General features: G+C 44.5%; 1 protein-coding gene across 2 annotated transcripts; it reads right to left on the bottom strand.

Annotated features, from left to right (window-relative positions):
* Positions 1-994: 994 nt before the first annotated feature.
* LOC6526092 (small G protein signaling modulator 2) lies at positions 995-14,065 on the bottom strand. Of its 2 annotated transcripts, none has more exons than XM_002101873.4 (7): positions 13,471-14,065; positions 6,796-7,469; positions 6,003-6,726; positions 5,649-5,945; positions 3,916-5,389; positions 3,554-3,831; positions 995-3,207 (listed from the first exon to the last, which is right to left on the bottom strand). In XM_002101873.4, exons 1-7 carry the CDS (start codon positions 13,541-13,543, stop codon positions 3,119-3,121), a joined length of 3,609 nt encoding a protein of 1,202 aa, XP_002101909.2. In that variant the 5' UTR covers positions 13,544-14,065; the 3' UTR covers positions 995-3,118. The 2 variants fall into 2 exon arrangements, with proteins under 2 accessions (XP_002101909.2, XP_015046635.2); XM_015191149.2 differs by lacking the exon at positions 13,471-14,065 and adding an exon at positions 9,386-9,477.
* Between the last annotated feature and the right edge of the window lie 149 nt (positions 14,066-14,214).

Below are 14,214 nucleotides of genomic sequence, written 5' to 3'. Positions count from 1 at the left end.
AGAGAGTAATCTTATTTAAAGACATGTACATTTTTTATGCAGATCGATGTCCTGGCACTACAAAGGACATACCAAAAAAGGAAACTTACCTAACTTTCTACAGATAAGGAAATGCAACCTGACCCCAAATATAAGGTTGCCTCAAGTCGCAATACTTAACCAATACTTAACTATTTTTACGACCGCTGCTGTGCGCCCGTGTGTGTATGTAAGCTAGCAGTTTGCTGACGTCGAAGTCGCTGCCTGTGTGGCGCAAAATCCAGCCACAAGCAACAGGACAGCATGCCAGAATTCCCTGCTGAGCGCCGCACCACCAAACCGCCCCCTGCCCCAAAAATTCTGGAAACTCCGCCCCCCTCCTACCACGTTCTTCTTAAAAGAAAGCCCCATCCATGCACACAAGTCTGCCCCAAATTTGGATGAAAACATTTCGGTGTAACTCATGGCCCGCTGTTGCTTCGCATTGAGTTTGCGCCTTGGCCATGTAACCCGCAACCTTCCGCCCTGCACCGCCCCGCACCACCCTGTGCCACCCTAAGCCAGCCTGCACCAGCACCACTAGAGTGCTTAACATAACCTACTCACTGCGGATTCGTGTGTACCGAAATTTCCCTCAGCCACGGTCTCAGGTGCAGGCGAAAGCGAATTTCCGTGCTGTCCAAGCGGGAATTCTGACCAGCATTTTTTCGCCATCCAGCTGTGCAGCAGAAATAGTTATGCTTCCATTACGGAAGGTAACAGCACGAAATCGACCATTAGCTCACCAGGGGGCTTGGCAAATATGAAGAGGACTTTGCTTTTATAAACTTTTAAACTACCCTCTATGATACTGCTAACAAAAATGTAGTATAGCTATCTCAAAAATTAGAAGTCAACTTTTAATTCGTACTTCTGTTCGTACGTCTGTCCGTCTGCTTGTCCGTCCGTTTGTCCGTACGTCTGTCCGTCCGTCCGTTCGTTTTATTATCCCTTTGTCAAAAAGTGGGCGGGTAGATTTCTTGTAAACATTTTACATAATTCCTTTTATTTGGTTTTCATCGACATGGTTTCGGTAAATTATACATTGATCAGTTATTTGTATTTTTTTGGGCATTTATATGGTTTCACTTGGAACATAAAATATTCGTAGTATTCATGCGTATGCTATATGTGGTTACAATCGTGGGTAACGTAATACTCTATATGCTCGGGTTCTCTAGCTGGCGTCTCTACACAGACGGGTATAAATATATATATATATCTATATATATATATACATATATTTTTGTATATATATGTATGTGTAGCTTAGCTTGAATACGATACAATATAGCGAGAGTTCCTGCCTTGCTCTTCGGGGTTTAGTTAATCATACTTCGTCGTGGTGGATTTGCAGATCTTCTGTCGAATATGTGTATCAAAAGAGTGGCCGAAGTTCTGGTTGGACTTTACTGACTTTCCATACCCTGCCTGTTGCCCCAGCCAAGTGTAAAATATATCTTATCTCTCTTTCTTGCTTCAGCTTCCCGTCTCTCTCTATCTGTTGCCCGCCATCTCGTTCTGTTTCGTAAGGTATATATATTTATATATACGTTTTAGCGCTTACAAAAATATCGATATTCAAAGAAGCAACAAGAAATCACATGAAGTATTTTTTTGGTTTTTCGTTTTCGACTTTTTTTCCATACACAAAAAGCGTGCTACTTCGCATTAACTTAGATTCCACACAAAGTGTTTGCGCTCTAAATAGTTCTATATAATATTTGTAGGTTGTATATAAGCCCAGTGGAGGGATTTTTGGTGCGCCTGCACTTACCAAAAAACAACGAAAACCGTAACCGAAACCGTAACCGAATTTGAAAACCGGAAATTGGAAATTGGAAACAAGGTAGTTCGCCTGAGAATAGCAACGAATCGGGTTCGATTATAACAATACACGGCTAACACATTCCGCTCTATATAACTATGCTTCGGGTTAATGCTTGTATAAATATTATAATATTCGTTAAATATATATCTTTACACATATTGGGTCGCACACATCAGTTTCGCTAATACAAACAAACTCAACGCTTCGCAGCCATCAACAACAATTTCGTAACAGTTTCGTGTGGTAATTGTTCGATTTACCTATAGAGAGATATAGCCCCAGGATCCACCTGTCGGGCAACTCGAGTACAAAATTTTTTCTCAACGCTTGCAGCTACAAATGAAAAACAGAAGACAAACATAACTAACAACAATTGCAGTTCGATTCGGGGGTGCCGTCAAATCTCCTAAAACGATGCCCTTCAACTTGGGCTTTTCTTTCTGAAACTCTAGTTTCCTTAGGTGCTTCAAAATACATATGTGAATTGTGGTTTCAAGGAGTTTCCCCCACAGCTTTAATGGCGCTCCCCCGGTTGTCGTTGAATACAGGTGTATACTCGTATATAATAATATATCTAATTATTAGCCAAAGCGATAACATAACATTAACAACAGTTGGCCGCAGTCGCAGCCGCACAGCATTGCCATATATAGACGATATCTAATACAATATCCATATATGTACGTGATCCACTCCTGGTTCTCTCGAATATACAAAACGTATAAATATGCCACTGCCTGTGTATAATATAATCGGTATATCCATGTATATTGTATAAGTATAAATAGTTTATCTTTTACGTTGTTCGATTTCCACTTGATTTTCTTTCTTTCTTTGTGTGTTTTCAGGTCACTACAATTTCCTTAATTGTGTTAAATTTCTTTAAGCGATTCCCAGCCGTTTCCAAAAAAAAAAAAACCATTGCGGATTACGGGAGGCCTCCCAAAAAACCACAGCGAGATTCTCAGCTAATTGCAGCTAATTGCAATCTCTAGGGTGCAGGTATGTCATATATGTTATATGTTATGCGCTATTTGTTATGCGTTATATGTTCTGTATAAATGTTGTAGGGTATACGTTAGTGGGTATGTGGTATGCTTATGCTTTGTGGTGGTTGGCTATATACCCCTAAGCGCTTTCATTCTAACTGCGATTCTACGATTCTAGTTTCTAGGTGCTAACAACATAGTACGTCGCATGCTCAATACTGATCGGCAACTGAGGTCTCCAGGAACTGACGATGACGATGGTTTACGGATGGCTACCCGTCTACTTGTTCTCGATGATGGTCTGAAGCTGGAGGACCAGGCTCCTGGACAGCTGCAGGATCGACTGGGCGTTGTGGCGCTCCGCCATTTCTGCAAGGATCGTGAAAACACAGATTTATCGCAATTCGAGGAAAGAGGAAAATTACACAACGGGCACCCTTTTTCCGAACTTTTCGCGCAACTTTTCTGTTTTTACAATCAACGAATTTGTATTTGCAATTTTATTGCAAGCAGTTTCGTAAAATGTAAAGACGTTACTAGGACTTTCGGAATGAGGATGCTCCTTTTGCAGGTTTAACTACTAGGTTTCTTTTAATAAATATATTCCATAATTAACTGTTAAGCTATTTAGTTTTTTTTTAAGGCACTTAGTCATATGAAATTATTGCATTTAGTACTACTATTTCCTTTATTCTTAGGATTTGTAAACCATTACCATTGAAGAACTTGATGACGTCGGTGAAGTCCATGCTGTTCGAGAGGATGATGTCGCGATAGGTCTCCAGCAGGGCCAGGGCCAGGAAGAGGACGAAGTGGCCGGAGGCGATGTGCTTGGCCGCCCAGATCACCTCCCAGGTGGCGAAGACGTCGTCGTAGACGAGCTCCCTCTTGAAGTCGAGCAGGAACCACCTGTAGCAGAAGTAGAAGTGCGTGTAGTCGCCGTTCGAGTCCATCAGGTCGTACATCTCCGAGTCGAGGATCTGGATGAGGGACCTATGAGAAGTGGGGGATTAGTGCGACTGACTGGACATCTGACCGACCCATCTGACAGCACCCATCTTGGCCATAAGCACTCACCTCATGTTGGCAAAGTGCATGTCCATGGCCCCGCCGCTGGGAAAGTTCTCGATCATGCGCTCCATGAGCTTGCAGAAGCAGCTGTAGCTGAGCGACTCGTCGTCGAAGATAACCAGGAGGGGAGCCACCAGGTCGCACATGCCCTGCATGTAGCCCACGTCCAGGTGCTCCCACACGTACGTGGAGATCACGTTGCGCAGCTTGTCCAGGTTCTCGTTGGCGAAGTACCAGTAGTTCCTGTCGCACCGCTGCACATCCTTCTCGATTCGATGCAGATTCAATCCGAACTGCTCCAGCAGCTCCACGCTGTAGACACCTCCGTTGGAGCTGGCTGGCGAGACGCAGGCGGACTTGGGCTCCTGCAGAGCATCCAGCGAGGCCACCACCGTGATGTCCTCGTTGAGGGGCGACATCAGGCTGGTCTTTCTCGAGGTAAACTCCTCGGTGGGATCGTCGTCCAGGGCGTCCAGCGAAGCCGCCTCTGTTATAATGACCGCAGTGGCTGGCTGCGATGATTCCTCCTCATCCTGGTTGTCCAGCCTCACGTCGTCGGCGCTGTGGAACTTGCTTAGCTGCCCAGGGGTTTCCTCCTCCTCCAGCTTGGCCTCCGCCATGTCGACGAACTCGTTGCCCACCGTCTCATAGCTGCTCGTCGATGGGGAGCTCTTGATGCTCAGCAACAGGATATTGCCGCTGCCATCCAGACCCAGTCCCAGATCGTTTTCGGTCTCGGAATCGGCAAAGCAGTTCTCCTGCAGACGTAATGGTTCCATACTGTCTATGTTTTGGAACTCCAGAACAAGTTGCTCGCTGAGTCGCGGCATCTCGCTTTGCTCATCGTCCTCCTGGGCCTCCTGATCCTCCTGATCCTCCTGATTCTCCTGATCCTCCTCCTGTTTTTTAAAGACCTCCTCCTCGTTGTTACGTTGCTCCTGCTCCTCGGCCTCCTGGCCTGATTCCGGCTCATCAAACAGATCCCCAGGATCGGAAATGTCCGAAAAGTCATTGTCATCGAACACATCATTCTCGCCCTCGTCCAGGACTAGCTGCTCCTGATCATCCTCGCCGTTTCCATGATCAAGCTGCAAATGTTGGCTGCCGTTGGTGAGTTTCTGGTGGGGATTCGAGGAGCTAGCGGCATTGGCCGCTAGACGCGCCTGCTCAGCACTCAATTTGGCCACGGCCAGGGCCGTCTTCTCCTTTTCCCGCTGACGCACGATGGCCTCCACAGCCAGCCACTCGCTCATCGTCGTTTCGTAGTAGTGCTTGCAGGTCTCGTCCTGCTTTTTCCGCTCCTCCGGCGTGGAGCCGAAGGCGTAATGCCCCAAAAGGTAGGGCCACACCTCCTTGCGCAACTCCGGCTCCACGCCGCCGAAGTAAACGAGTCGATAGAGCTCCAAGTCGCCAGTAATTACCCCATCCTCGTGCATCGCCTGCCACTTTTCACGGGTCAGACCCTCCTCGTCCGCGGCCACTGGAGACGGATGAAACAACATTTTAGTTTGCAGTAGCCCATAACTTGTTTTGTATGCTACTTTCGTACTAATTTATATTGTATTTGAAATGCAACTTTTACTATCATCCCTTTCTGTTCCATTCGAATATCAACTTATTGCAAAAGAGAAAACATTACCCTTTGCACCTTAGCTATAAAAAGGAATACCTGACAGATACATAATCTTATCCAGACAAAGACTTATAGACTTATAGATTTTAAAAATCGAACAACTCACGGTTGGGCATGATGCGGCCGTTGACCAGCCCGGATAAGTGGGTGCGGACCGTCGAGAGGTGGCGACAGTAGGCCAGCCAGCCGTAGAAGGCCCTGGAGATGATCTGCCGGCGCATCGTGGAGCACACCAGCTCGATGCTGGTGCTCTGGCTGGCCTGGATCAGCGGCGTTTCGCAGCTGCTCTGGTCGATCGAGAGGCTTTTGCTGGAGCAGTCGCTGCTGCCGGTGGTGGAGCAGCTGCCGAGGTGCTTCCGCCGCGGGCTCGATCGCCCCAGCTCCAGGATGGGGTGGCTGGCCACTGAAAGGTACAGCACGGGCTTACATTAGGAGACCCAGTGGTTAAACTACTACTTACAGAACTCCTCGTGCTGGCATTTGCTGACCACACGGAACACATAGTCGATGGGCGTCTCGTCGGCCAGGGAGCCGCCGGCCTCCATCACGGAGGGCAAGATGTGTCGCCTCACGCTCTTGGGCCAGGGGAACAGCTTGCCAATGCCGCGCTGTGACCAGAGCGGCGGATCCAGCTGACCATGTGGCAGGAGACCCGTTTCCAGGCAGCTGAGAAACGCCTGAAGGTGTCCGCCTTCAGGAAAGTGAATGGGCGGCCGCTGTACGCCATCCTGGCCCACCAGGATGATGGTGCCGCCGGTGTCGCCGCCGCGATTCTGGTGACAGTGCACATAGACAATTTCGTCCACGTTGATGTTGAGGGCGTAGCTCCAGTAGAAGCTCTTGTCGCCGCCATCGCCGTCGTTGTAGCCATTCATCAGCTGGTTGGGCGTCCACTTGATCGTCAGCGACTGGATGCTTTGGTGCAGACTGAGGTATCCCGGCATGGGCTCGGAGACGTCCTTGGGCAGCACCAGTACGTTGTTCTTGCCGTAGAGCAGCGTGGTCCGCGAGTTCTGGTGCAGCGATTCCACGTAGTCCTTGGCCACGCTCGCCGGCGAGCAGGCCTTGAAGGAGCCACTGCTCGTGTCCTCCGAACTGGTGTGCAGGCTGCGCTTGAAGTTGATGATCGGCCGGTGGGTGGTGGGTGGCGTCCGGTTGCCCGAGCTGATTCTGTGGCGCTGCACCTGCGATTCGGAGATCACAGGGAAATAAGCCAATAAACACGTTATACAAATTAGGAGGAGCACACTCACCAGCTCATCGGCACAGGGATCGGACCAGTAGTGGTCGGCAGTCTTGGCCCGGGTGAACTCGAGGGCACAAGGACCCACCAGCAGGGAGCTCAGGATGGAGCCGTAGTCGGGATCGGCGACCAGCGCTTCACGATCGTAGTAGCTGTTGGCGTTGCTGACCAGGTGTTCGATGATCTTGGCCAGCCGTTTCTCGTGCAGAGCCAGTCGGATCCACAGGTACTTGACTAGCGGGGCATTGGCACCGACCCCGCCTCCAGGTCCTGTTCCCGCCCCATTGGAGACCGTATTGATGGTGGTCACCGAATTGCTGCTCCCGCTGCCCTTGCTCAGGAGCTTGGGCTTGATGATGCTGTCGCTGCTGGAGGAAGATCGTTTGCCGCTCACCGCGTGCGACTCCTGCGCGAGTTCCAGCTCGAGGAGCCGGCGGCTCACGTAATCCGCCTCCGGGCAGATCTTTGCTATCTTCTGGATCAGTGCCGTCGTCGACGAGGTCTTGAACAGACCCAGAGCCCTTCTGCGCAGACCGTGGCTCAGGCAGGCCTCCACGGCGCCGCACAACGAGGTCACCGAGCTGCTCTCCTCGTGGACGTACTTCTTGGTCACCGCCTCCTCCATCAGCTGCTTCACCTCCTTCTTCACGCTGGCTATCAGCCGCTCCTTCAGTTCGGTTTCCGCTGAATAATAATTAGCAAGGAAAGCCATATTAGTTAAGATAGTAAAATCTGCTGATCTCAGACATTAAACAAATGCATTTTGTAACAATTGCTCACAATTGTAAAAAGAATGCTTGGTTTTGAACTGCGAACACTTAAGTAAAGTCGAAACGAAGGAAGTCGAGAGGCAAAGGGTTGCCACAGCAGAGGGGGAATTTTGTCCACCAAATGGGAAATTACATATTTACCTTCGTGCGGTTATTGTTAATCCCAGGACCTCTCCTAACGACCGACATGACACTTCCACTCCCACTTTTTACTTCCCCACAGAGCACTCGTAACGGAGGCCCCATAAATGTGCTTTGATTGATTGTACATGCCGCAATGTTGCCCCATGGAATCCTCCCATTGCTTGGCATTAGCCTACCCAGTTCCCACCTTTCACATTCCTGTGTTCTGTGTTCTGTGTCCAATGTCCAATGTCCAATAACCTGCCCCCAACTCGTCTGGGATTGCGTTTGCTTTTGGAGTCCACCGACCGACGTCAATCATTTTCTCATCGCTGTCAATTTTTTGTTTCGTTAGCTTCAGTGCACATAATCGTCCCTATGCTTCACTGCCCCATGTACCAGCATTTATTAGTACATAAATGTACGGCCGAACACAGTGCGTATGCGTAATTTATCAACTTTTCGATCGATTTAAAGGAAAGAAACAAATTTTTATTTTAAATATTAAAAATGCATATAAAATCTGTATAATGAGTTGAATTATTTATAAACTGTTATAATTATCGCTGTTGGTAAGTAAATGCTTGGCCAAGCACAGTGCGTATGCGTAATGTAAGAACATTTCAATCAATTTAATACTATAATAAGAGAGCAATTATTGATTTTAAATATTATGAGGTAGTGTAAAGCCTGTTGATGGGCTGCAATATTTAATGACTCAAATGAATCATAGTGCTTTATATATTACTGAACACACGGCGTATGCTTGGCGTGTGTCCTTTTAAGGGAAGAAAGATAGGAGCTTAGTATCTTGAATAAGATTGCATACTACTTTTTAAAAAAATAAAAAGAAAATAAACATATTTAATTAGTTCGTTTTGTCGAGAAGTCGGGCTAAATCATGCATGGTAACCTGTTGCGCCCTGTAATTAAAATAAAGGCATTGAACAAAATCTGTAAACAACACTTCAAATTTCGTTTGTACTCCTTTAGAGCACTTTAATTCCTACACGCACTGTACACGCATGTACGCGAATGTCCCGGCATCGCTCTATATACAAATATGCTAATAGGATGAAACGACCACGAAGTGGGGCAGGCCGAGAATGGAAAAGAGCCAGGGGAAGCAGGCCGGAGGCAGGGTGCGCTTCTAATTAGAATGGAAATAAAGGATTTACGCTGCTACGTGACATGGACCTACAATGTCTCGGATCAGAGCTCAGAGTCCAGGAATCGAGAGCCGGGACTACGTTCCCGGAGTCGAGGAGTGCCAAAATCGATAAGAGAACATCCTAAAACATTGCAACAGTTCTGTAGGCACTTAAAACGTTTCAGCTTTAGAAAATAAACAAAGTCGAGCACAGAAACTTAAAGTCCTAAGTGTCACAACTAAATTTAAATAAACTCTAAATAAATTTGAAAGAAAATGCAATTTTTATTGGCATTATTATTATTTTAGGGATTTAAGAATTTTAAGTTGAATGCTGTTTTTATTACTGGTGAAAGTAGCTAAATAGGCAGGTGAAAAAGATCGAAGAAATATTCCAAATAATTAAAGATCTTGCATTTTTTCAACGCCCACCGATAACAAATCGTTTCAAATAAACGCTCCAATCTGAAACCGCGTTTTCATCAACAAAAGTCACTTCATTTCGGGTTCGGATACGTACACCACATTTTCTTAACATTCAAAACTATGCAACATACCACACTTTGCCTGTAAAAACCACATTGGAATTGCGCGAGGAGGCGGCAGGAAAATACGAAGTGCATTCGGGCACATCGACACATGCACTAAGTTGTTTATTTTCGATTCCCTCAGCAATTTGAGTGAAACATTGCGATAAACAAGACTGCGTATGTGCGTGTGCGGAGTGCGGCTGTGTGCCAGTGTGCCTGTGTGTGTGTGTGTGTGTAGTAACCTTGACTCGATGCTAAAAAACTTCCTTGAATTCCAACCTACAACAACAGAGCGAGACGGACGAAAGGGCGAGAGAGGGAGAGGGCAACACCTGCGACGCTACCAATACACACAAACAGGCGCACGCACACGCATGCACTTGACCCTGAACAACATAAAACAGCTGATGACAGGATGAAGGGAAAAAAGAGATAGCAAATGAGACGCTCGCTCTCGCACTCTCCCTACGCTCTCTTTTTGCAAAGAGGGATGGCGAATGTGAGTGTGTGTTTGTGTAAGTGTGTGTGTGTAGTCGCTCTTTAATTTGCCAGTAACACAATAACAAAAACGACGACAGGGGAGGGTCCCTCACACACACAAGCCGCACACAGGATTAAATCCCATGCCAGGGCAGCCATATTGCTCAAACATATGTTTGTTACCGTTACCCAACAAAAGACGCTACACACACGTTCGCCAACATCTGTGTGTGTGTGTGTGTGTGTGTGCACAGGGAGGAGCACAAACAAACAAACCGGGAATTTAATAATGGGATTGCAAGGACGATTTCTTAGGGACTTTTCAACAGCAATTGCTTTGTTCTTTTTTAAATTGTTAAGTTGTTGTTGTATTAAAACTAATAACAATTCCAGTTAAATGTTTAATGTCTAAGAATTTTCTAACATTTTTAAATCCCTTTTTTACAACAACTTGTAATTGCAGTTGAGATAAAAACCTACTACCCATAAATGCACAATGTGCAGAGAATTCTGAATTTTTAAGCGATCAAGCAAATGCAACAGTGCGTATACGTCATAAAATATTGCTCATACGCAGCCCTGCTAAATACGCTACGATTTTTGTACTTCTCAATGCCGTAAGTATGGGAACCAGAGAACTGCAGCAAGCCAGCGGCTAAACACTGGGTGTCTCAGCACCCGGGTGTTATTAGACACTCTATTTGCCACCTGGGTGTTTTTTGTTACTTGCGAGACGGTCTCAGAAATTAAGGGCGAAAGGGAACACCCAAGAAAAAGGTCGTGCACATGTTGTTGCGATTTGATGTTTCTAATGGCTTAACAAAAAACAATCTTATATATTATTAAATATTATTTATACTTATGTAATTAACACCATTCTATTTCTAATGTTCTAGCTGGCATTCAAAGTGAAATTATAAAATTTTAAGTAAGATAGCTGAAAATATTACTTTACATTAAAAGGAAATAATGAAAAATACTATATACTAAATAATACTAATTACTAAATACTAAATAAAACTGTGTACTAAATACTAAAAATACTAAATAATACTGAATACTTAATACTAAATAATACCAAAATATATGTGCCCTTCTCTGCGCTTCTCAAAAGTCCTACGTAAGCAAACCACTTTTTCGATGGTTTTTTTAAATACTAATTGTGAGTGAGTGGTGCAAAGATTTAATGTGGCCGGAGAGGTTATCAATAATGTGATTTCGTCCTACTGAAGGAAGTGCCTGAGCTAGCTATTTTCCAGGAGCTACAACCAGCTGTCAGCTCTAACGTGGAAAGAGCTTGAGGAAAGGGGTGAGTACCTGGGTGGAAATGCAAAGGGAAGCTTAACTTTCTGATTTTTTTGCTGCGGCTTCTGTGACTGCTTGTTTTTTTTTTATCATTTTTAATATGAAAAATTATACATTTAAAAAGTTTAATATGGCAAGCAAATATTAAAAATGTTAACAAAGCAAATAATATAATATATAAAAAGGAAATGCATATTTCGTGTTGTTTAAATTTCTGTAAAATGAATGCAGAAAAAGGAGGCGATCTACAGATTTTGGGCATAATCTATTTCGTTTTTCAGTAATTATGTTACCACAGGCACTCGAGTGTTTACGAGTGGCGAGTGTGATCGGCACCCGCGACGTAGAGTGCCGATTACAGACACCCGAATATTTTGAGCGGGTGTTTTTAAGTACCCGCGATGACCGGTGTGAGTGTGATTAGGGTGACAGAAAATACCACTCTTGCAGTTCTCTGATGGGAACGTCTTGATAATTGGCAGACACAAAAAGTACAAAGGCAAAAATATATATACTTTTAAATAACGTTTTTTAAAATAAACCCATAATTAAATCTAAAGATATGCATGGGCAATGTTTTGTTACAGTTAATATATTTAAACGATTCACTGTCTGAAGGTAAATGTGAGAAAAGAAAGCCGGACAGTCAGCGCGTTCCTTTGATTACATTAATTGCCGGGCAATTTGATTGCTTTCAAATGAGAGCCTGTGGGGGTCTGGGGGGCGTGGTCCGTGGAGCTAACCGAGCGTAATCGCATCGAACGACGTAATGCAATTACCGGTTCCGTCCGGCACTAAGGGTCGCTATATGCGATACATACACACGTATGAACATATGTGCGATACGAGCACGCTATACATGGCCAATTAGCCAGGCGCAGAAAGGTAAGGACCGGATGAAAGGCGAAGACAAACAGCAGATTAACGCCAAATTGACCTATTGGCCGTGAACTTGCATTTCGCATGCTACCATGGTCAGTGGTGGCAAGAACGTCACTCAATCGATGCCAATTAGAGCGGCATTACCTGCGATCCACCTGATTGCCGTCAGATGCACCATTTTTCGTTTGACTTTTTAATTATTAAGCCGCTACGCGCTGTTGAGGCCAGAGATTGCCTCACTTTCCGGCAAATATAATTGCATAAAAGTCCAGAAAGTGATTACCGCTGAAATGCCAAACGCAGACTCTTCTCTCTTCTGATGGCCATGGTGGCTAAAGAGGACATTAATTGGACTTCAGTTAATTAAAAGCAGCTGTACTGTATTATACCTCGCCTAGCTAGTTAAAAACGATATCAATTACCATTATTTGTGTCCTCTCACTCAAAGTTCGCCCCATCAAAAGCGCTCTTATTAAATAAAGCAAATCATTTCCATTTCAACTAACGGCTAACTTTTATGATGTATCGCCGCACTCAAGTTAACTCAATCGCAAAGTATTGTTCAGAAAGTTTGATTCTAAGACGATGGCATACACATGTGTGTGTACACATCTATTTCGCTTCTTTCCCCGCACATCACCACCCTCTCGATTTTATTGAAGCAATTACGAAAAGTCTCGCTTGCCTTAGCTTTCAATATACAGCTATCTCTGCCCAAATTTATTCACTAAAATTACGTTAAGCTGTGGAAACTTGGGTGAATATTAAGGCAAATGACTTAAAAAATGCTTTTTCCTAAAACTGGTTGGACATCAAAAGCTTTGAATATTATTTATTATTATTAATTTCTCAAAATCTATTAAGCACATGTAAAGCGGTCCCACTGTACTCCTATATATTAGTCTTCTTCCAGCTTTTTTTGCAGAAACGACGCCAAATCATTTCACTTTCGCACCTTCTACGCATCAAAGCCAAATACAACAAAAAAAAGCACACATACATACACACTGACAAAAGTCCTGGCATTTGTAAATATGTGTGTGTATGCATTATATGTAATTGGTATTTGCCACGTTTGTTGTTGCCAAAATATTAACACTGAAAAAAACCGCTTCTACTTTCCAAAACATTGTTGTACGTAAATAATGTCAAGCAAAAGTTATTTTCAAGGTCCTTACAATATTTAATTAAATGAATGGTCAGTTATTAGATAGTTCCTTGATACCTTAAAAGAGTTTTTGAATTTTTATGAACTATATCCATTTAGCCATCTCATTTCCAGTGGTGAGAAACTTTATACAAATTCGAAAGATCATTTAAACTCGGATTCAAAATATCCGAAGAACAAACAATGTAATCAAGACCATTTTTGTCCCCTTATAGGTCACCATTTTGTCGCTCAGTGTACGGGGAGAAAGTGGAAAGAGTAACTGTTTCTCACTCACCGTTGCTGACGTCGCCTGAGGCGTTGGCAGCGCTGCCGGCGCCGCCGCCGCTGAAACTGTGTAGCATGTTCATCTGTATTGGTGGTTGGTGGTCGCGATTTCACTCGCTCTCTTTTGCTTGCTTGGGTCAAATTGTTTCTCTCTCTCTGCCAGCTGCTTGTTTCCTTTTGCTTTCCTTTGTGTTTTCTTCTTTTCCGCTTACTAACAAAAATTGCTGTATCAAAAATTTTCTTAGATTCGTTGTCTCATTTTTTTACTTGGCCTTTGTTAATTTACAATTGTAGTTTTGCTACATTTTTACTACTACGCACGCACACACTCCCGCTCACGCACACACTTATATAACAACAACAGAGTGTGTGTGATGATGCTGCTGCTTTGTTGTGAAGTAGTTATTCACATTTTTGCTGCATACTTTTCGGCTGCTCCTTCCTCTTTCGCTTATCGCTTTTGCGTGTATGTGTGTTAACGCAGAGTTTAATTAGTGTTATTATTTTTAGTAGTATATTTATTGCTCCTGTCGTTCTTTGTTTATTTTTGATTTTGTTACTTATTGTGCCAGTTGTTGTTTTTCCGCCACTCAGCAGCTTTTCCGCTCTGCTCGCCAGTGCGATTGGTCTTTGAGTTGCCCGTCAATCGACGCAACAGCGCGACTTTCTGCCTATCGATGCGCAGGCATTACCTAACAGGGTTGTCAGTCCATGGAAAATTTTTATATTGTACGTATATGGCAAAAATACTCTA

The sequence above is a fragment of the Drosophila yakuba genome, chromosome X (genome assembly GCF_016746365.2).
Source record: "Drosophila yakuba strain Tai18E2 chromosome X, Prin_Dyak_Tai18E2_2.1, whole genome shotgun sequence".
In the NCBI taxonomy this organism is placed as follows: Eukaryota; Metazoa; Arthropoda; class Insecta; order Diptera; family Drosophilidae; genus Drosophila; species Drosophila yakuba.
The sequence above is the reverse complement of the archived record's forward strand: the minus strand, read 5'-3'. Positions and strand labels throughout refer to the sequence as shown.